The sequence below is a fragment of the Rana temporaria genome, chromosome 2, assembly GCF_905171775.1.
Source record: "Rana temporaria chromosome 2, aRanTem1.1, whole genome shotgun sequence".
Classification (NCBI taxonomy): domain Eukaryota; kingdom Metazoa; phylum Chordata; class Amphibia; order Anura; family Ranidae; genus Rana; species Rana temporaria.
In genome coordinates, this window is record NC_053490.1 from 339,563,171 (window position 1) to 339,585,790 (window position 22,620).

Below are 22,620 nucleotides of genomic sequence, written 5' to 3' on the forward strand. Positions count from 1 at the left end.
GTCGGGGACACAGATGGACAGGGAGAGTCTGATAGGGACACAGATGGACAGGGAGAGTCTGATGGGGACACAGATGGACAGGAAGAGTCTGATGGGGACACAGATGGACAGGAAGAGTCTGATGGGGACACAGATGGACAGGAAGAGTCTGATGGGGACACAGATGGACAGGAAGAGTCTGATGGGGACACAGATGGACAGGAAGAGTCTGATGGGGACACAGACAGGGCCAGACTGGGAAAAAAACACAGTCCTGGAAATCATTTCATGCCAGCCCCAGTGGCATAGCGTGTGCAGTCAGCACCCAAGGCAAGACAAGTAATTTGCACCCCTAACCGGTAGACATTTAATGCTCCCTGAGTCCTTTCCACTGGTACAATATTAAACCCCTTTTGGTACACATTTTAGGATGTACCACTTTTTCTCTTTGTTCTCCTTTCTTTCCCTTTTATCTGACCTGCCTTGTAGGGGAGGTGTGCTGTGCAGTGTAGTGGCAACATGTCGTCCAGGATGAGTTAACCACTCTAGGAACAATATATAGGGGCACATAAGATACCCTAGTCACAGCTGGGGGGGTCACTAATAATTTTCACACTTATATATACATTTCTTTTTTATTTTTTTTCAATGGTGTGAAAATTATTAGTGACCCCCTCCAATTGTGACTGCGATATCTTATGTTCCCCCCCTATATATTGTTCCTAGAGTGGCCACCGCACCCTGGACATCATGTTCCCACTACACTGCACACCACACCACACCTCCCCTACAAGGCAGGTTTCCACTTTTACAACCAGGAGCCATGCAGGAGAGGGTGCGCGCAGTTGTACAGCTCATGTGAAAAACAGAGAGACAAAAGAAAAAACCTCATTGTGCAGATACACGACCATATGGAAACAATTTGACAAGCTTGAGATAGGTCACACTCACGAATCCACCGATTTATATCAGCAAACAAACAATCCTCATTTGGCTGCTCAGCATACGATGTGTCTCCTGATTCGGATGTGTAATCCGTCCCGTTAGTCATGGGTAACTGCTGGTCGAATCTTAGCTGATGTTATTTATAGTCAGCAAGACATCCGGACCAACGGGGAATGTGCAAAAAGGAGTTCTTACATTAAACATCATTGCTAGCAAATGGGATATGTATATGTCATTTTATACACAGTTAACATTTTAATACAAAGACATTTAACTGACAATCGAAAAACCTATTTAAAAACGCAGCATATGGGGGATATGCAAACTGCATAGCAGCCCCCAGTGGCCATGATCGGTAACAGCATGGTGTAAAGATCATATACTGCTGCTTAGACATACATTATCCAATCCGTTTCAGATATCCATATACATGATAATCATAGAAAATCCAAATTCATACATTAAAATTATTAAAATATGATAAAAATATATATATAAAATATTACCATAAAAATATTTCCATAAAAGTATTTATATTTAAAAAAGAGAGAGAGAGAACCATGATTAATAATCAGAGATGAAACAATTGAGATCAAACTCAATGTTCAAGCCATTAGGCGATAAGGATCTCATTTCATGGATCCATCTTGATTCGCTCTTGCTTAGTTCACACACTTTGTGACTACCCCTCCAATGGGGAGTATATTTAGCAATGACCCAAAACTTTAGATCTTTAGGGTTATTTTGGTGACATAGGGCGAAATGTCGCGACACATTGTGCTTGGGGAAGGCGTTTTCGATATTCTGAACATGTTCCCTAAGACGTTTCCACATGGGTCTTTTAGTACGTCCAATGTATTGAAGGGAGCATGGACACTGTAGAGCATAGACTACTCCTTCTGTTCTGCAGGTTATCAGATTCTTTATTTCGTATTCCTTTTTTGTAACATTAGAAATACATTTAGAACATTTTTGTCCATTATAAAATTATATTAATTTTTTTTGCAGGCGAAGCATCGCTTGCATGGAAAAAAACCTTTTCCCTGAAAAAAGGTAAGTGTATTGGATTTGGTTGGTGGGTCTGGTATATTCTTTGCCACCAAATCCCTGAATATATTTTCCAATTGTTTGTGTTGGACATTGTAATTAAGGATGATTGGTACTTGGTTATCCAATCCTTTGCTTTTAACTTTGTCTTGTATTAGTATCTCTCTCGGCATTTCCAGTACATTTTGAATTTGTGACTGTATAAAATTTGTGTCATACCCTTTGTTCACAAATTTGGTGCCAATCATATTGGCCTGCACGAGAAATATTTGTGGATCAGTACAGTTCCTCCGAATCCTAACTAGTTGCCCTTTGGGGATATTTATCAGCCACGGATCAAAGTGGCAGCTGTCCACCGGTATATAACTGTTTCGCTCAACAGGTTTAAAATAGGTTTTCGTACTCTAATTGTTGCGACTCAAGTGTGATTTCAAGATCCAGGAATTGAATCATTTTATTACTGATGGTGTATGTAAGTTTAATGTTCTTTTGGTTCATGTTTAGTTTTTCAAAGAACTGGATCAGGGATTCCTCATCACCTTTCCATATCACTACACAATCATCAATGAATCTTCTGTATAATATTCATTGATCCGGGGTGTCATTATATATGGCAGTCTCTTCACACTCAGACATAAAGACGTTTGCCACACTTCGCGCAATTTTTGCACCCATGCCGATACCATTTAGTTGTCTATAGTATTCTTGCTTGTGCCAAAATAGTTGTGTTGTAGTCCAAAAGCCAGGCATCTTAGGACAAACCTATTTTGTTTCGATACAAGAGTCCCAAATTTATTAAGTGCCCACTTTGACGCCTGAATAGCTTCTATGTGATTAATCACCGTATAAAGTGAGGCCACATCGGCCGTAGCTAACAAATAGCTACCCGATGTGTCGATGGTTACTGAATTCAGGACCTGAATTAGGTGCTTGGTGTCCCTTAAATATGCTTAAATTTATCGACTGGATGCCGTTGATTATGGGTCTACCTGGTGGCCTGAGGGGGTCTTTGTGAACTGTGTATATTATGGACACCCTGCAGTTATCTGGAACCAAATATTTTTGTTCCCTTTTTTGAAGTACTCCTTTATTCCTTCATTTTTCGATCAATTCAATCAATTGTTGCTTGTATTGAGTTTTATATATGTACTGGTGTCCTTCAGCTGATTCTCCAATTCTTCATAGTAGTATTCCTTGGATAATACCACTATTGCTCCACCTTTGTCTGCCGGTCTAATAATAACTTGCTTGTTTTCCTCCAATTCTTTAATCCCTTTATGTATAGCTTTGGAATCCGGGATTTTTTTTTTTTTAATTTATCCAGATCTCCTAATACCATTTGGTTAAATACCTCAACATGTTCATTATTATGAACCTGTGGATTAAATAAAGATTTATTCCTCAGCTGACTATGCTGAACCCTTCCCAGTAGGCTGATTTGATCCTGTTCCCTTTTAACTGGTTGGTTCAGCATGTATTATTTGATATTTAGCTTCCTGGTATACTTTTGTATGTCCACATAGACATCAAATTTGCTAAGATTCCGTTTAGGCGCAAATTTGAGCCCCTTATCCAAAGTTAAAAGTTCCGTGCGTATAAATTCTACTCCACTAAGATTGTAAATGCCTTCCCCTATTCCACTTTTGGACCTTGTGTCCGCCTCTGCACCCTCTCTGGCGTTTGGGCTTCGTGTGTGAGTCATTTGTTCGTATCGGGGGGGGGTGTTCTGTCGCTCCTGCGATACTCTAAAAAAGAGCGTGAATCTGATTCCTCTCTGTAGTTACCCAATGGTTCATATTTATTATATGTTGGGATGGGGCTTCTTCTATTGTCATACTGCTGATAGCCCCTAGGAGCTGAGCCACCCTGCTGGTATTGTTGGGGTTGTGCTCTAAGGTATTGGTAGGGATAGTTATCTCTGGGATCCCTTCGATCTTGATTGTATTGTGGATGATCTTGTTGGTATCCATATTGGTGTCCCCCCTGCTGATCAGATCGATTTTGTGCAGGCTTTTGCTGTTTCTGATTATTCCGGTTTTTCCAAAACGTTTTTTTGGGGACTTTGATCTAGGTTTTTGATTGTTTTTATTCCCCCACCAGGGTTTTGGAGTTCTGGGCTCATTGTGATCATCTCCCGTTGATCGACCTGGCCCATTATGGTAGTATGCATTGGGGTCATCCCTATATGGTCTTCCATATTCAGCTCTATTGCTGCTGGTGGGTTCTGGTGATCTATATCTCATTTCTCTCACAGGTGATACAATTCGTACCTCTCTGTCTGGAGAAGATGAGACCGATCCCCTGTTCCCATTCTTTAAATGAATTTGCCATTTAAAGGTCTGATGTTGTTTGTAATCATTGGTGTCCCAATGAAAGGCTGCCTTTTTTCACCCCACGCTGATGAAGTCCCGCTCATAGGGACGTAACGTCGTACGAGGGGAAGGGGCCACGTGTGACGTCAACCGCGATCGCCGACCTAGACTGAAACCCATGCTCTTATGGATGTTTTATGCTGTTTCGCTGCACTCGTTTGAGAGTGCTTATACACCCTGATTGCCATGTCCTGATCCTGAGTCTGACTGATATCATGGTTCTACTGCTGCATTGCTTGCTGTCCTCTGAGAACAGGTGGTTCTCTGATTATGCTTTGTGACCTATTGCAGGTCGAAGTTGTAAGGTGAGAGGCCATTCCTGCTATTTGGTGGAGGTTCCTTCTGGATATCACCCTTTGGATTTTTGCACTATTATATTCCGATTTGGATCATCTTTTTGCACTTGAGCACTTTATATGGACTTTATTATATAATTTTTAATTATATATCATATATCATATGTTTTAACTTTCTGTATGTATAGTTTAAAATTGTTTGTTTTGCGCTGCACTATTATTATTTTATGTCAACGTGAGGTGTTTTATTTGAATTTACCTTAGTGCTGGCTTGCATTTTTTAGTTTATATTTACATTCCAGCGCTGAATAATTTTTCTTTATTAGTATATTTTCCAACTGTAGAAAGGCAAGAATTCTATCTATCTATCTATCTATCTATCTATCTATGATACCTTCGAGGGTGCCAACCTTTGGTTTCACACCAGGAGGCATGGGTCCTCCAGACCCTATAATTAATGGTCCTAGAGGCCGGCTCTCTAGCATTAATCAGGGTGGTAATCACTGAACCTGAAAATCCTTGATTCTTTAGGATGTGGGTTTTAACACCCACGCCGTCTAAATTAGTGACTGTAAGGTAGGATAGAATACCGGCCCTTGCGACAGCAGGTCTGGACGAGGTGGGAGAGTCCACGAAACCCCTACTGTCAACCTCGTGATCTCTGCATACCAGGATCTCCTGGGCCACACCGGAGCTATTAGATTACTGGCTTCTCTTCCTCCTTTTTCCTGCAAAGAAATCGCGGCAGCAGCTGAACTGGGGAAAGCATAAATCAGTGAAAAACTGATCTTGTGGGGTCACCAACGCATCTGACCCGAGTGTGAGAGGATCCCTTGTTCTTGAAACAAAAGCTGTCCAACTTCTGGTGCCCCCTTGGTGATCGATATAGGCCACTGCTGTGACATAGTCGGACTGTAACCTGACGGAACAATTCCATAACCTGAACATCCAGGCCATTAAGCCAAACATATTGCTCGAACCTCTAGGATGTTGATGGGCAAGGTTTTCTCGGACTCTGACCATTTCCCTTGGACATTGGTCTCTTCTAGGACTCTCCCCAGCCCATAGGCTGGCATCCGTTGTTACCACCTTCCAGATAACCGAAATTAAGGATTTTCCTTTCTGCAAATTCTTGGTTATCGACCACCAACTGAGACTCTGGCACACTTTTGGGGCCAGATTCATTGGGTAATCCAAAACTTGGGTTGTCTTGTCCCAAGCAGACAGAATACTGTATTGTAAAAGTCTTGAATGAAACTGGGCATAGGGAATTGCTTTGGATTAAGTCAACATCTTCCCTAGCAACCTCATGCAAAGGCAAATGGAAGGACCCTTCCATGCCCTGACCAGCTCTCTTATAGCGTTGACTTTTGCCTGGGGCAAAAACAGTCTTTCCTGGGCTGTATCTATGACCAAGCCCAAATACTCCAGTCTTTTTACTGGTTGTAAGGATGATTTCTCCAGGTTGAGAATCCAACCTAGGTGTTCCAGATACCTGACCACGTTCTGGACACCTCCTGGTTTAACCGTGCTACTGATCTACCAGTAGCAGGTCATCTAGGTTTGCTGTTACTGCTATACCCTGGGCCCTTAGTCTTGCTAGTACTGGGGCCAAGACCTTCGTAAATACCCGGGGAGCAGTGGCTAACCCGAAGGGCAAAGGCCACCTAAAAGTGGCGCTGTTCCACCGCAAAGCGCAGAAACTTCAGCTGAGCGGGGAAAATTGGCACATGTAGATATGCATCTTGATGTCCATTGATGCTAGAATACGACAATATGTCAAAATGCGCAAAAGTTTCTGGCAGAGTCTTTTACAAGATCCAGGGAAGAGGCCTCCTTTAAATAGGAACCAGAATCCTGAAGGTTGGCACAACACTACCTGCCGTGATGGGTGAAGGCTGGACCTGTCTGTGCTCAGCAGTATCCTGCGGTGGGGATAAGGTAAGTGAAAACAATCCTAGGTAAATACCTTAAGGATTATCTTCCATGAGTAGCAGCATGTCTTATCTGTTTCCTGCCACTAGAGGGAGTAAGAGACATACCTGGTGTTTTACTTTCCATGCTCTCCAGGAACAAAAGCTTAGTGCCAGCCGGTCTGTTGAGCGGCTCACTTCCTCTGCTTCAGGCTCTGCCACAGTTGTGTGTGTGTGTGTGGGGGGGGGGGTCCCTCATAGTCCGTGGTCCACTGCGCTCCTTTTGAGGGATATCTCTCTCTCCCCCTCTCGCTCCCACCTCCACCATTTCCCTATGTGCGTGCGAGGGGGGTGCACTTTTGAAGCCAGAACGCGGGCTACGCGTGCGGGGGGGGATGTGGTTGCTTCTGGCGTGCGCATGCCTGCTTACAGTGCAGGCACAGGGCGGGCCCTTCAAAGAAACGCCAGAGCTCTGAAACCCAGAGGGACTCGGCAGCTTTGGGCATGTAAGCACCTTCTGTGTGTTGGATACAGACTTACCAAAGATGCCTACTCAGCATCAGGCTGTGCATATTAGCAGGCATTGTTAATTGCTAGACTAAGTTCAGCTGTTGATGCACATGTGTCAAGTTCCTCTACTTTTTAGCTTGGGACTATGTCTCCTGTAAAAAAGGTTCAGGGGCAGGATCATGCCTGCATGATACCATCCTCCTCTGAGAGGCTTGAGGCAGGTTAAACCATCTGCCCTGTCAGGCATTGCAGCCTCCCCCAACCTTGCAGCCACTCTGCATATGTCATTTTGGATGTTTTTTTTTGCATTTGTCGGTCTATATAGAGGTTAACTGCTAATCACAGCCTCCTTACAAAGAGCAGAAACCGGGGTGTGCCTCTTCCCCTGCTCTATGTCCTCGAACAAGAGGATTAAAGTGCTGAAAATAAAAGTTCACCGTCAGGACAGGGAACAAGTGCAGCTGACGAGGCAGAGGTATCAGAAGCCTCACAAGCTCTGAAGTTGCAGCTGCAGTCTTTTTCAGAGATTCATGTTGCATATAACTTACCTCAGCCTAAATGGCCAAAGCCTCTGTCTCCTCCTTGGGGTTTTAAAAAATAAATAAAAAAAATACCCATAGGTTGCTTGTACCTTCCCACTCCATTCATTACTGCAACAGTTTATTTCTGCTGGTTGGGCACCCATTTAAGCTGTTTTTTTCTCCTCCTAATTTTTTTTAGCCGAGGAGTATAGGATGCTAGAAACCTCCACAGCAAACTGTTGAGCTAAATCGCATGTTTGCGGAAACGCACGTTTGCGGAGGATAACTTCCTCTTTTACTAGCCCACATGTTGGCATAAGATACATGTTTGCAGTTGATGGATTGACGTGTCTTTACATAATCGCATGAGGATGCTTGGTCACATTAAAGTGCTTAAACTGCTCGAAGAGGCCTGTTCCCACAAACGCACAAGCTGCTGGGATGCACAGTTGCTTGTGCACATTGTTGCTAAATGCACAACAGCTAAATCGCACACAGTGTGGAACACAGGCAAAATGGCCGCTGACAGCATGGAGGGGAACACACAGGTAAGCAAACTTTTCATGGCAGCTTATAGCATTTGTAAGCGGACGTACAGCGCAGTTCCCTCAAAGGTGAAGCCCCCCCAGGTGAACCCGCGGCCCCAGCAGTCAGCCTAGCTCAGAGAGCTCAGGGAGGAGGGAAGGAGGAAAGGAAGGATGAGACCCCCTACTCGACCTCACCGGGAATGTCCAGCCATGTCCTCCTGCCGAAGCAGGGGATTACTACTTACCCTTCCTGCATAGATTCTGCTGGAAGCATCCCAGACAGACCATCTTCTGCATTGTTACAGAGGTGACTGTTGGCCCGGCCACTGCGACTCGGCCCTATACACCGGTCATATGCTAGCCCTGGAGCGTGTAGCTCACCGGCCACCCGTAGAGCGACGGGCATGTCATGGACGACCCAGCGCATAGCTACGGTGGGCACACGCTCGGTGGCCGAAACTGGGGAGACTACAAGGATCTGGGATCCAGCCTGGCGGTTGATCGAAGATCACAGGAACAATCAAAAAAAAATTAATACAATTTGAAATAGATCTCCAGGCCTATGGGCCCGAAGGGAGCCATGTCTTCTCCTTAGCTAGGCAGAAAAAAAACTGATCTGCAAGATGCAAAGAGAGGGGTTATACCCAGAGGGACCGCCCCCCGGTGTGTGATGTGTTTAACACTTACTAAAAGTTTCTGCCTGGTCACTCCTGAATGAAGGCGAATACCGACTTTGTCAAGATTAAGGCTGTGTCTGTCCATGAACGAAAAAGAGACTGATGTTGTTGCGCTACCAGGAGGCTCCGGAAAGAAGCAGGCAGCATCCAAATCAAATGTATCAATGTTGATTCATCAGACTATTATTCAGGCTTATGGTTAAGAGGGTTCCCCCTGTTTATTTTGATATGCACTCTACCAGAACAGTAAGCGCTTCTTGTGCAGTGCATTACCAAGCCTTTAGGAGGCAGATTTGCTAGGCCGCAACTTAGTAGTCAATGCTTGCGTTCACCAATTTTTTTAGGTGAATGCAAGACGGTTAGAGGATGACGCTTTTTAGCGTAATTTTCTGCAGGCGGCAGTATAGGTCCTCACATCTGATGGCGGTCTGCGTTATTTGTTTGTGTCTCCATCCCCTGAAGTTGAGCATTGCTCTGGGATGTCTCACTATGTAATGATTAAAGGCTCTGTGTCCCGTGATGTACGAAAAAGAAAACAGGATTTTTAATAACAGCTTACCTGTAAATTCCTATTCTTGTAGCTAGATTCAAAAAGAGTTAGGTCGGCGTATCAGTAGATACGCCGACCTAACTCGGGAATCTGCGCCGTCCTAAGTTTAAGTGTATTCTCAAACTGAGATACACTTAAACCTAGCTAAGATACGACAGCCTGCGCCGTCGTATCTTAGGGTGCAATATTTAGGCTGGCCGCTAGGTGGCGCTTCCATTGAGGTCGGCGTAGAATATGTAAATCACTAGATACGCCTATTCACGAACGTACGTGCGCCCGTCGCAGTAAAGATACGCCGTTTACGTAAGGCATTTTCAGGCGTAAAGTTATTCCATCAAATAGCTGGACTAGTCATTGTTAAGTATGGCCGTCGTTCCCGTGTCGAAATTTGAAAATTGTACGTTGTTTGCGTAAGTCGTCCGTGAATAGGGCTGGACGTAATTTACATCCACGTCGAAACCAATACGTCCTTGCGGCGTACTTTGGAGCAATGCACACTGGGATATGTACACGGACAGCGCATGCGCCGTTCGTAAAAAACGTCAATCACGTTGGGTCACAGTTAATATACATAAAACACGCCCCCCACATCCTCATTTGAATTAGGCGCCCTTACGCCGGCCTATTCACGCTACGCCGCCGTAACTTAGGAGGCAAGTACTTTGTGAATACAGTACTTGCCTCTCTGACTTACGGCGGCGTAGTGTAAATACGATACGCTACGCCGTCGCACAGATGCGCGCCCCTACCTGAATCCAGCTATGAGAGTACATCACGGGACACAGGAGATTCCGCCCCTCTTATTTGGGGATATTGGAACACTTATTGCTTGCTGCAAAAACTGAGGAGCTCACAGTGTGGCAGGGGTTATATAGGGAGGAAACTTCCTGTCTAGTTGATTACACCAGTGTCCAGCACCTGAAGGTGAGATATAACCCACTATGTAATGATTTAAAGGCTCTGTATCCTGTGATGTAATCCAAGAAAAGGATTTTTACAGGTAAGCGGTTATTAAAAATCCTATTAGGTCTTTGGGGAGTAGCCTAGGGCTACTACGGAGATGACCCAGCCGTCAAGAATCTTTTTGCCATAGCCCTTGAAAATCACAGAAATCTTGCAATTCTGCTCTGTAGTCTTCTGCCCTCAGGCACTTCTTCGGTCCTATGCAAACACATAGGAAAATAGTTCCAGAAAACCAAAAGTACACATGTATACTGTTTTAATGTATGCAGCAAGGGTTAAAGCAATATGCCTCTATGGAAATGTGCGTTCATGGTGTTTGCATGAGACCATACAAATATGCTTTTAGGCAAGATATGAAAAGTGTGTGCTGTATACACGCATTCATGTAGCACGTGTGCCATGGAACAAGCATCTTTGCAAAGCAAGCATGCGTTTATAAAACGTGTTATGCAATATTACGCAACACGTATCTATGTAGACATGTATTCCTATGCGATCCTGAGGAATCATGTATATTTAAAAGTAAATATGTACAGTACATACTTGTCAACAGTCCCGATTTTCCCAGGACAATCCCGATTTTGGGACCCTCGTCCCGATGAATTTCCAGGGATTTCGCTTTTGTCCCGTGAAAATTGGAAATGTTTTAGGCAAAAAACGACTGGCGGGCTACAAAAATATGGGCGCCCCATTTCCCCTAGTGGAGAGGGGAGGGGCAGCCAATTGGGCTGCCCTCTTCAGTGTACAGTGGACAATTCTTCTGTACACTGAAGCCTATTGGCTGCACGGCCTTGCCCCTCTCCACTGAACACACATGAAAGGAACTTTTGCTGCTACTGCTGGGGACATACATTACACTGTAATGAAGGAGATCGCGGCTGTCTGGGGACACCACAGATGCAAGGAGGGGCTCTGCTGCCTGGGGACACCACAGATGTAAGGAGGGGCTTCGCTGCCTGGGGACACTACAGATGTAAGGAGGGGTTCCGCTGCCTGGGGACACCACAGATGTAAGGAGGGACTCTGCTGCCTGGGGACACCACAGATCATCCAGGGGTGTATCTACTACTTAGAGCCGTAAATGCGCCCTGGATAGGCAGAAAATATGCAGCATGTAATCATGACTTGTCTGTACCCATTTCCAAGCCAGTACTCACACACTCACGGCCCACTGTTCTGTCTGCAAGGCCTACCAGACCTGTCAGCACATTGTTATGGCTGCTCTTCCTCTTCCTGCCTACAATAAACAATAGGCTAGACTTTGAGCAAACCTGCACCCTCTGGGGAAAAAACAGCAGCCTGCATGAAAGAGTACAAACATGATAGAACAGCACACTGCTCCCAGTGGCCACCGGGAAAAACAGACCATCAGATCACTCTCTTTTAATAGAGACACTGCAAACAAATGCAGACTCACCATACCTCGCTGCAGGGTACTGCTGGAAAATTACAGCGACCCAATGTTCATCTATCACGGTGGGTTGGTGTCATACCAGACCTTCAAGGACGGGGTACCCTCTGTATGTAGGGTCCACTGCCTTGGACCTTGTATAGCGCCCTGACAGAAAACCTGTGGTATAGCAATGTGACCAAGGTGCTGGATCTCAGGACCTCGTTCTTCAGTACCGAGGCTCGGGAACCATCCACTTTAGCCTTTGTTTTGGCTCTTTAAATTGATCCGATAGCGTAGCTCCCTGACCCTGTTCAGGCCATCTATGGAGCACTCATTAAATGTGACCAACACCTTAGACACTGGCAAAAAAATTGAGGTACTGTATGAGAGGGGTTATACAGGGAGGGGACTTCTTTGTCTTGATTGGCAGTGTCCATCACCCGACGGTGGGCATATAACCCCTTTAGTGATTAGCATAGTGCTCTGTGTCCCGTGATGTACCAGAAAGAAATTACCCTTTTGGCAAATGTACAATGGGGCTCTTGTACTGAAAAGTTTGGGAACCCCTTCTCTAGGCCATTCAGAGAAAATATGCCATTAATCCCCCCCACCAGTGTAACCAGTCTTCTACCCAGGTACATGCAATATCATCAATTGCAAAAGATTTAAATTTGTAAACATTTGTGATGTACTGTATCTTAGAGAGATCGAAACGCACTACGTCCACAGGCTAAATCCATACTTTCAGCATTTTTATACCAGAGGTTAGCTCAAGAACAGATATACTATATGCAAGCAATGAAAGAGCATGGTACTCTCTCCCCTTACTCCTAAATAATAGCACTGGTTCTTGGTGGCTGGGGATTGGCCAAGCACCGTCATATAGGAGAAGGGACACAGACTGCACCCTGTGTCATTTCCAAAAATATTTTTTATCATGTGTTAGAGCATGCTTTATTTCGAATGTACTATTTGTGCATTTTTGGGTGCTTTATAGAACAATTGTGCAGGTTTGTGCATGTGTTGGAATGCCAGTTAAAATGAATGGCGACACTCATGACAAACACATTGTAGTGTACTGCACAAAGCATACAATATTGCATACATAACTAGAGGTCGACCGATATGGGTTTTTCTCTGGCCGATGCCGATACCGATATTTAGAAATCGGGGCAGCCGATGGCCGATGCCGATTTTTGCGGCCGATATTTTGGGCCGATTTTTGGATTGGGATGCATTGTGGAGGAGAATGGATGGTGCTGGGCGTGGGTGAGAGATGCGTTGTGGAGGGGGAAAGATGGATGGTGCTGGCGGTGGATGTGTTGTGGAGGGGGATAGATGGATGGTCCTGGCCGTGGGTGGGGGATGCGTTGTGGAGGGGGATGGATGGATGGAGCTGGCCGTAGAGGGGGGATGCATTGTGGAGGGGGAGAGATGGATGGTGCTGGCTGTGGATGGAGGGAGGGGGGTGGATGGATGCAGCTGGCCGTGGGTGGCGGATGTATTGTGAAGGGGGATGGATGGATGGATGGAGCTGGCCGTAGAGGGGGGATGCATTGTGGAGGGGGAGAGATGGATGGTGCTGGCTGTGGATGGAGGGAGGGGGGTGGATGGATGCAGCTGGCCGTGGGTGGCGGATGTATTGTGAAGGGGGATGGATGGATGGATGGAGCTGGCCGTGGGTGGGGGATGCATTGTGGAGGGGGGTGGATGGATGGAGCTGGCCGTGGGTGGGGGATGCATTGTGGAGGGGGGTGGATGGATGGAGCTGGCCGTGGGTGGGGGATGCATTGTGGAGGGGGGTGGATGGATGGAGCTGGCCGTGGGTGGGGGATGGAGATATATATAGTGTGTATGTGTGTATACAGGAGAGGGGTGTGCTCTGACATGTACTGGTACACACTGTACCCTCCAGCACTGCCCATTGGATGACACCTGAGCTACTGTACATTACCCCAGTATCAGGCTGCCAGTCTCTAGCAGCACGAGAAATGAATCCTTCAGCAACGCTGCTGGTAGCCTGCGCACCGCCCCCCCCCCCCTCTACCTCGGCGGGCTGTACTGTAGCAGAAAGGTCACAAGCCCGAGCAACTGCAGTAGTTGTCTGCGCGAAGAGATCACAAAAGCTTCCTGCATGCTGGGACGGTGGCGGGATTACTGAACATGGGCTCTAGGCTACGTAGCCTAGAGCCTATGTTCAGTAATCCCGCCACAGTCCCAGCATGCAGGAAGCATAACAAGTGTGATCTCTTCGCGCAGACAACTACTGCAGTTGCTCGGGCTTGTGACATATTTGCTTTATGCTACAGTACAGCCCGCCGAGGTAGTAGTGGGGGCGGGGAGGGGCAGCGCGCAGGCTACCAGCAGCGTTGCTGAAGGATTAATTTCTCGTGCTGCTGTAGTGTGGCAGCCGAAAATCGGCCGTTTTTTTTACAATTATCGGCCGATGCCGATTTCTTAAAAACGGCCGATATATCGGCCGACCGATATATCGGTCTACCTCTATACATAACTGCAGCACACTATGTGTGAATTGACTCCAAGAAAATTGACAACATGCAAGTCAAATGACATCTACACAACAAGAAAGGTAGAGAAGGCTATTCTCTACAGACAAGATAGTTACAGGTAAAGGAACATAAAAGTGGCCTCACCCTCTTTTTTGCCTTTTGCTGACACATTTGCATAGCACAACGCCAAATATCACTCCAGCGACTGCGACTCCAATGACTATGACTTGAGAATTGAAAATGAAAAAGTTAAAATTTAAATAGCGATAACATGACAATACTATCAAATATTTAGAAGAAAAATATTTTTTATGGTTACAGAGTATAAAATATACTTGATTACTTAAGCACCAGACCATTAGGCTGCCTAAAGACCAAAGGACTTTTTACAATTCAGCACTGCGCTGTTTTGACTGGTAATTGCGCGGTCATGCAATGTTGTACCCAAACTAAATTTGAGTCCTTTTTTTCCCACAAATAGAGATTTCTTTTGACAGTATTTGACTGCCTCTGCGATTTTTATTTTTTGTGATATAAACGGAAAAAGACCGAAAACTTTGAAAAAAATAAATATTTTCAACTTTTTGTTATAAGAAAAAAACAATACCGTATATACTCGAGTATAAGCCGACCCGAATATGAGCCGAGGCACCTAATTTTACCACAAAAAAATGGGAAAACGTATTGACTCGAGTATAAGCCTAGGGTGTCCATCTGCATGCCTCACTTTGCCTCACTGTGCCCATGAGTAGACTGACGTTTAACATGGGAGTTTATGGAAGGGGTGCCTGGCTGTGAAAAATTGGTGCTTCCCGGCCAACAAACTTTGTAGAGGAAGAGTGGGGCTACATGTGTGCCAAGGTTGGGGTCCAGGGGACCTATGGCTGGCTGGTATCTGGTCCCCAAAATCCGGGAGATCAGGCGCAAAAAGGTGACTCGAGTATAAGCTGAGGGGGGGCATTTTCAGCACAAAAAAAAATGCTAAAAAACTCGGCTTATACTCGAGTATTTACGGTAAACTCAATTTTAGTCATACATTTAGGCCAAAATGTATTCAGCCACATGTTGTAAAAAAATGTCAATAAGCCTATATTTATTGGTTTACGCAAAAGTTATTGCATCTACAAACTAGGGTACATTTTCGGGAATTTACACAGCTTTTAGTTTATGACTGCCTATCTAATTTCTTGAGGTGCTAAAGTGGCAGGACAGTACAAACCCCCCCAAATGACTCAATTTTGGAAAGTAAACACCCCAAGGAAATTGCTGAGAGGCATGTTGAGCCCATTGAATATTTTTTTTTTGTCCCAAGTGATTGAAAAATGACAACAAAAATACAAAAAAGTTGTCACTAAATTATATATTGCTCACACATGCCATGGTTATATGTGGAATTACACCCCAAAATACATTCTGCTGCTTCTCCTGGGTACGGGGATACCACATGTGTGGGACTATTTGAGAGCCTAGCCGTGTACAGGGCACCCGAAAACCAATCACCGCCGCCAGGATTTCTAAGGGTGTAAATTTTTGATTTCACTCCCCACTACCTATCACAGTTTCGAATTTCATAAAATGCCAAGATAGCACAACCCCCACCCCTCCCCAAATGACCCCATTTTGGAAAGTAGACACCCCAAGCTATTTGCCAAGAGGTGTGGTGATTTTTTTGAAGCTCTCAGTTGTATTTGAAAATTAAGAAAGTAAAGAAAAATGTTTAGTTTTTCAATTTTCAAAACTTTGTGACAAAAAGCGTGATCTGCAAAGTACTCAACATGCCTCTCAGCAAATAGCTTGGGGTGTCTACTTTCCAAAATGGGGTAATTTGAGTGGGGTTTGTGCCATCTGGGCATTCCATGGCCTCTGAAACTGTGATAGGCAGTGAGGAGTGAAATCAAAAATTTACACCCTTGGAAAGCCTGAAGGCGGTGCTTGGTTTTTGTGATCCCGTACGCGGCTAGGCTCCCAAAAAGTCTCACACATGTGGTACTCAGGAGAAGCAACAGAATCAATTTTGGGGTGTAATTTTACATATACCCATGGCATGTTTGAGCAATATATCATTAAATTACAACTTTTTGTAAAAAAAAAAAAAAAACATTCCATAGACTCAACATGCCTCTCAGCAAACAGCTTGAAGTGTCTATTTTCCAAAATAAGGTCATTTGGGGGGGTTTTGTGCTATCTTGACATTTCACAACTGTGATAGGTGGTGAGGAAGTAAAATTACCATTTTCCCCCCCTAATGCCGCGTACACACGACCATTTTTCATGATGAGAAAAATGCAATTTTTTTAATTGGTCATTAAAAACGTGTGTAGGCTCCAGAGCATTTTTCTCGATGTGAAAAATGGGCATTAAAAATTTAGAACCTGCTATTTTTATCTCGTAATTTTTCACATCGTCGTTTTTCTCGTCGTGAAAAACGGTCCTGTGTAGGCTTTGCATAATCAGCTCAAAGGGATGCGCCATTCGAATGGAACTTTCCCTTTATAGTGCCATCGTACGTGTTGTATGTCACTGCGCTGACCTTTGTGGGGATACCTCACTCAATTGCTGTTTACATAGGACGCCAGACCGAAGCTTGCGTTCGTCTTTGCGTGAGAGCAAGGGGGGACTAGGGTGCTTTTTTTTTTTAAACTGTTCCTTTCATTTTTTTTTTTTATAAATGTTATTGTTATCTCAGGGAATGTAAATATTCCCTATGATAGCAATAGGTAGTGACAAGTACTCTTTTTTTGAAAAAATTGGTGTATATTAGACCCTAGATCTCTCCTCTGCCCTCAAAGCATCTGACCACACCAAGATCGGTGTGATAAAATGCTTTCCCAATGGCGCTGTTTATATCTGGCGATATATAAGTCATTAAAGTAGCTGTAAACCCACTCTGACAACTTGCACCTACAGGTAAGCCTAGATTAAGGCTTACCTGTAGGTGCAAGAAATATCTCCTTAACCTACACGGTTAACTACTTGCCGACCTGCCACCGTCGTTCTACGGCGGCAGGTTGGCTCCCCTGCGCGAGAGCCCGTAGCTCTACGTCGGCTCTCGCGCTGGGCACTAGGGGCGCGTGCGCGCCGCTGGAGGCGCGCGCTCTCCCCCAACTCCCGTGCTCGGCGGGCACGATCGCCGCCGGGCACACACGATTGCTCGTTACAGAGCGGGGACCGGGAGCTGTGTGTGTAAACACACAGCTCCCGGTCTTGTCAGGGAGGGACATGCTGATTTACTGTTCATACAATGTATGAACAGAAGATCGGTCATTTCTCCTAGTGAGGCCACCCCCCCTACAGTTAGAACACACCCAGGGACATACTTAACCCCTTCCCCGCCCCCTAGTGTTAACCCCTTCACTGTCAGTGGCATTTTTATAGTAATTTAATGCATTTTTATAGCACTGATCGCTATAAAATGCCAATGGTCCCAAAAATGTGTCAAAAGTGTCCGAAGTGTCCGCCATAATGTTGCAGTACCGAAAAAAAAAAATCGCTGATCGCCGCCATTACTAGTAAAAAAAAAATATTAATAAAAATGCCTTAAAAATACCCCCTATTTTGTAAACACTATAACTTTTGCGCAAACCAATCAATAAACGCTTATTGCGAAAAATATGTAGAAGAATACGTATCGGCCTAAACTGAGGAAAAAAAAAATTTTTTTTATATATTTTTGGGGGATATTTATTACAGCAAATAGTAAAAAATAGAATTTTTTTTTCAAAATTTTTGTTTATAGCGCAAAAACTAAAAACCGCAGGTGATCATATACCACCAAAAGAAAGCTCTATTTGTGGGGAAAAAAGGACGCCAATTTTGTTTGGAAGCCACGTCGCACGACCGCGCAATTGTCAGTTAAAGCGACGCAGTGCCGAATCGCAAAAAGTGCTCTGGTCTTTGACCAGCAATATGGTCCGGGGGTTAAGTGGTTAAGGAGATATTTGCAGAAAACACTGCACCGATGTTTACGGCGCATGCACGCTGTAGACAACGGCGCAGGTGCACTGAGCGTCCCGGCATTATGATTGGGATAATACCAGTCCCGCTCGCATGCGAGGGAGTGACGTCATCACCGCTCTGGCCAATCACAGCGCCGGAGCGGCGATACCCAGAAGAAGCGCGGAGGGGACATGGCGGAGGAGGGGAGCGAGAAGTGCTTCGATCTCAGGTAAGTCATTCATAATGAGCTAGTATGCTATTGCCTTTCTCTTGCAGGGTTTTTTGTAGGAAAAGAAAAAAAAATTGGGTTTACTTCCTCTTTAAATGCTCGTAGTTTCCGGTTTCTTAGGTCATATAGATGATTGGAGCCGTTCTGGTCTCCGTTCAGCTCTATAGTCAGCTGGCAGAACCACTGGCTGCATTCTCAGGTTCCCTGTTGGGACATGAGAGCCAGAGAAAACCATGAAAGATGGTGGGAGGGGGACATTCCCTCCCACTGCTTGTAAAAGCAGTCTAGAGGCTAATTAGCTGCTAGGATTGCTTTTACATGAAAGCCGACCGCTGGCTGAAAAGAATAATACCAAGATAATACCTAAACCCGCAGGCATCATTCTGGTATAACCAATCAAAGTCCAGCAGCATACCAGTAGGTTGCTGGTCCCTGTTGGGCATATATTGTAATTTTTGCTTCGGCCTATATGCTCTTTTTTTAACTGTGGTGGTGAAATCACCTCCTATAGCACGGCTACACAGCTTTATGTATCGTGGGAGCAAATGCTGTTGCTGTCAAGATAAATAAATCCGTGCTGCAGCTGAATGCCGCACCTGAAAACAAAAAATGGTTAACAGTAAAACACAGTAAACAGTAAAGTATAAAAAAAATTACATACCTGAAAAGCAAACATGATAAAACACACGGGAGCCTGATGAGCACTGGGGGAGTTGGTGATCACTGGGGGGGCTGGAGTGTAGTGGGGGAGCCTGAGAGCAGGGGGGGGACACCTGAGAGCATGGTGGGAGCCTATTAGCACTAGGGGGCAGTAGGAAGAAGCTGGATAGGAGAAGAAGCTGCATACACACAGTAGAAGAATCCATCTCTTTATTTTTCTCCTACAGCCTCTGAATGGGAGAGAGTGAGAAGCAGGCATTCAGAGGCTGTAGGAGAAAAATAAAGAGATGGATTCTTCTACTGTGTGTATGCAGCTGCTTCTCCTAATTAGGCGCACGCATCAGAGACACACACTTACTTTCTCTCCTGTCCGGAAAACCCGCGGCCGCGTCTCGTGTAGATCCCCTCCCTCTTCACGGTCACAGGTAACGTGACATGTAGTCTCCGCCCCCCAGCCTGATGTGGAGAGGGCGGGTGAGCGGTGGGGGCTCAAGGAGCAGCTCAACTGCCATGGCCACACAAGAGCATGCAGCCCAGCGGCCACCGGCCCATCGGGCAAATGCCCGGTGTGCCCTATGGCCAGTCTGGGCCTGTCCACAATAGATCTATAGAGATCTTCTGTGAAAAACAGCAAACAAAAATCAAGTGACATAAAATCAACCGTTTCCACCTGAATTCTGGGTTGGCTAGTGAATGGGGGAAGTATGGGTGCTGCAGAAGTGGTGGGATCCCAATTAGAATTGGCAAGTTCTGCAGGAAGGACACTATGGGCACGACAGGCCTGTCTTTGTCTTATTGGTGGCAGCGTGACACTACTTGTGCTTGCCACCTTGAACTGCACTTATGAGACTCGCCACATCACAAAGTGTTACTGCAGTACTGGATGTATGACCAGGGTGTACTAGGTCGCTGGTGCTTGCCAGTTCACCAGGATGAGCAGCACTAGTACTTCTCTGCTCCATACGAGAGCCCTAGGGTTCTTGCAGCTCAACAACAGAAGAAGAATGGGATCAGGAACGCCTGACCTTGGCAGGAACCTCAACTTAGTCGTCAGTGCCATCTGTCATGGAGCCGCTGTTGTCTACAGGATCGTATTCTGAGCCTGAATCTGACAAATGAGCGACTTCCTCTTCACCATCTGGCATGCTCAGAAACGTGTAGGCCTCTTCACTACTGTACCTTCGATTTGCCATTTTGTGCTCTAAATTTACTGGTACACTAGTAAGATTCACAGGAAAAAAAGCACCTGACTGTCAGCAACTGTATCAAAAACTACCAAAAAACTGTTAGCGATCACAGGGATCAGGCCTGACTCTACAAACGCTGCAGTTATGTGTTTAGTGTTTTGTAAGTGAGAGTGATCGATCGATACTGCACTTGGGTGGGCTGAGGGGCAAAACGCAGGTGCTAGCAGGTATCTGGGCTGATCCCGCTAACACTGCATTTTTGGGAACCCTAAACTGCTGGGGACGCTAGTATAGATCCGTTCAGATACTATACCACTAAGGGAGGTGTATGGTGAGTGCGTGGGTGTTATTGCTACTGGCACTAATCTGATGCTGCCTGGGGTGACACAGACCTCGACACTAAAACCTAACTGATATCACCCGCTGGGCGATCAGGGAGTTAAACCTTTATTGGGTAATAAACGGCAGGAGCCCTGACACTATAAAACGCAAACTAACTAACCAGCGTCACCCGTAACACTTATACGGTGATCACTGGTGACAAAGGGTGAAAGGGTTAACTAGGGGGAAATCAGGGGGTTAAAACCTTTATTAGGTAATATATGGGGGTACCTGACACTATAAAAACCTGATGGTGAACCTAAATAACTAACAGGCTAACTAGCGTCACCCGTGATACTAATACGGTGATCAGAAAAAAGATTGCTTAGTGACACTGGCGACAGGGGTTAAAAGGGTCACCTAGGGAGTGATCAAGGGGTTAAACCTTTATATGGGGGTTAGTGGGGTACCCTACACCTAAAGGGGCCTACCACTAACTTCTCTGACACTTTTTACAGTCACAAATGACACCAAATGCAGTGATCAGTAAAATAAAAAATGAACACTGCAATCAGTGACACTGTGACTGGGGGTGCAGGGTGTGATCCGGGGGTTGTGATCAGGGGGTTACTGGAGGTGAAAAGTGTGCCTACGTGTACTGGTGTCAGTGTACTGTTGGTGCACTTACTTGAGATGTCTTCTCTCCTCGGGCACCGGTCGAAAAGACAGATACGAGGAGAGTGACATCACTTCCTCTGCCTGTGTTTACACTTTCACAGGCAGAGGAAACTTCTCATTCGCCAGGAGCGATCGTGAGGGGGTGGCCATGAATCGGTGGCCTCCCCCTAATCACGGATCGCTCCTGGAACGATTCCGACGACCGCAGGCACTGGGGGCCTGATTGGGCCCCCCACCCACTGGGAGGCAGGGACGTACAGGTACGCCCGACTGCCTGCCTGTGCCATTCTGTCGACATCTATTGTCTTGCGGCGGTCGTCAAGTGGTTAAAGTGGCTGTAAACTCTCACATATACCGAGTGAATTTGTTTTTCTGCAGTGTTCCCCTCTCTATGCTTTCAGAAGTGCAGATTGTGTTAAAAATCTTTCTTAACCACTTGCTTACTGGGCACATATACCCCCTTCCTGACCAGAGGACTTTTTGCGATTCGGCACTGCGTCGCTTTAACTGACAATTGCGCGGTCGTGAGACGTGGCTCCCAAACAAAATTGACGTCCTTTTTTCCCCACAAATAGAGCTTTCTTTTGGTGGTATTTGATCACCTCTGCGGTTTTTATTTTTTGCGCTATAAACAAAAATAGAGCGACAATTTTGAAAAAAATAAATAGCTCAATTTTTTAAAAATAGTTTTTTCTTTATCAGTCTAGGCCGATACGTATTCTACATATTTTTGGTAGAAAAAAAAAAAAATCGCAATAAGCGACTGGTTTGCGCAAAAGTTATAGCGCCTACAAAATAGGGGACAGATTTATTATTATTTTTTTTACTAGTAATGGCGGCGATCTGCGATTTTTATTGGGACTGCGACATTATGGCGGACACATCGGACACTTTTGACACATTTTTGGCACCATTCACATTTATACTGCGATCAGTGCTATAAATATGCACTAATTACTGTATAAATGTGGCCAGGAGGAGCGGAGGCCGTAAAAAGACGGCGAGTTAGAGAATTAGAACCACCCTGCGGCCGTATAAAGTCGTACGGCCGTCGGGAAGTGGTTAATCTGTCTCAGCAGAGAGGGGGCAGGGAGACTGCACTTACACTGCATGAGAGCTGATTGGAGGAAAGGCACACGCATTCCCCTCCACACAGCAGAATTGTGTTGTGAATAGACGAGCTCCAACCGACAGAAATTTATCTCATGTTTTAGGAAAAATTCTCAGAAGTGACTGACTTAGGTTTACGACCACTTTTTAACAGGCACTATATTCACAATATTCAAATTTTGCATAAAAAAATATGTACAGTTCAGAAGTATTAACAATACAGAGTAGAAGAATGGCATATGTAGTTCTCAAAATTCAATAGATTTAAAGTATCATATGAAATTAGGTCCAGCGGA

The 22,620-nt window shown here is 45.3% G+C and overlaps 1 protein-coding gene across 1 annotated transcript in view; it reads right to left on the reverse strand.

Moving 5' to 3' along the window:
• LOC120928429 (C4b-binding protein alpha chain-like) overlaps positions 1-22,620 on the reverse strand; it is a 217,912-nt gene that overhangs the window by 12,978 nt on the left and 182,314 nt on the right. The window contains exon 11 of the mRNA XM_040339535.1: positions 14,348-14,429. Within this exon, the coding sequence (XP_040195469.1) occupies positions 14,348-14,429 (82 nt within the window). The remainder of the gene's footprint in view (positions 1-14,347; positions 14,430-22,620) is intronic.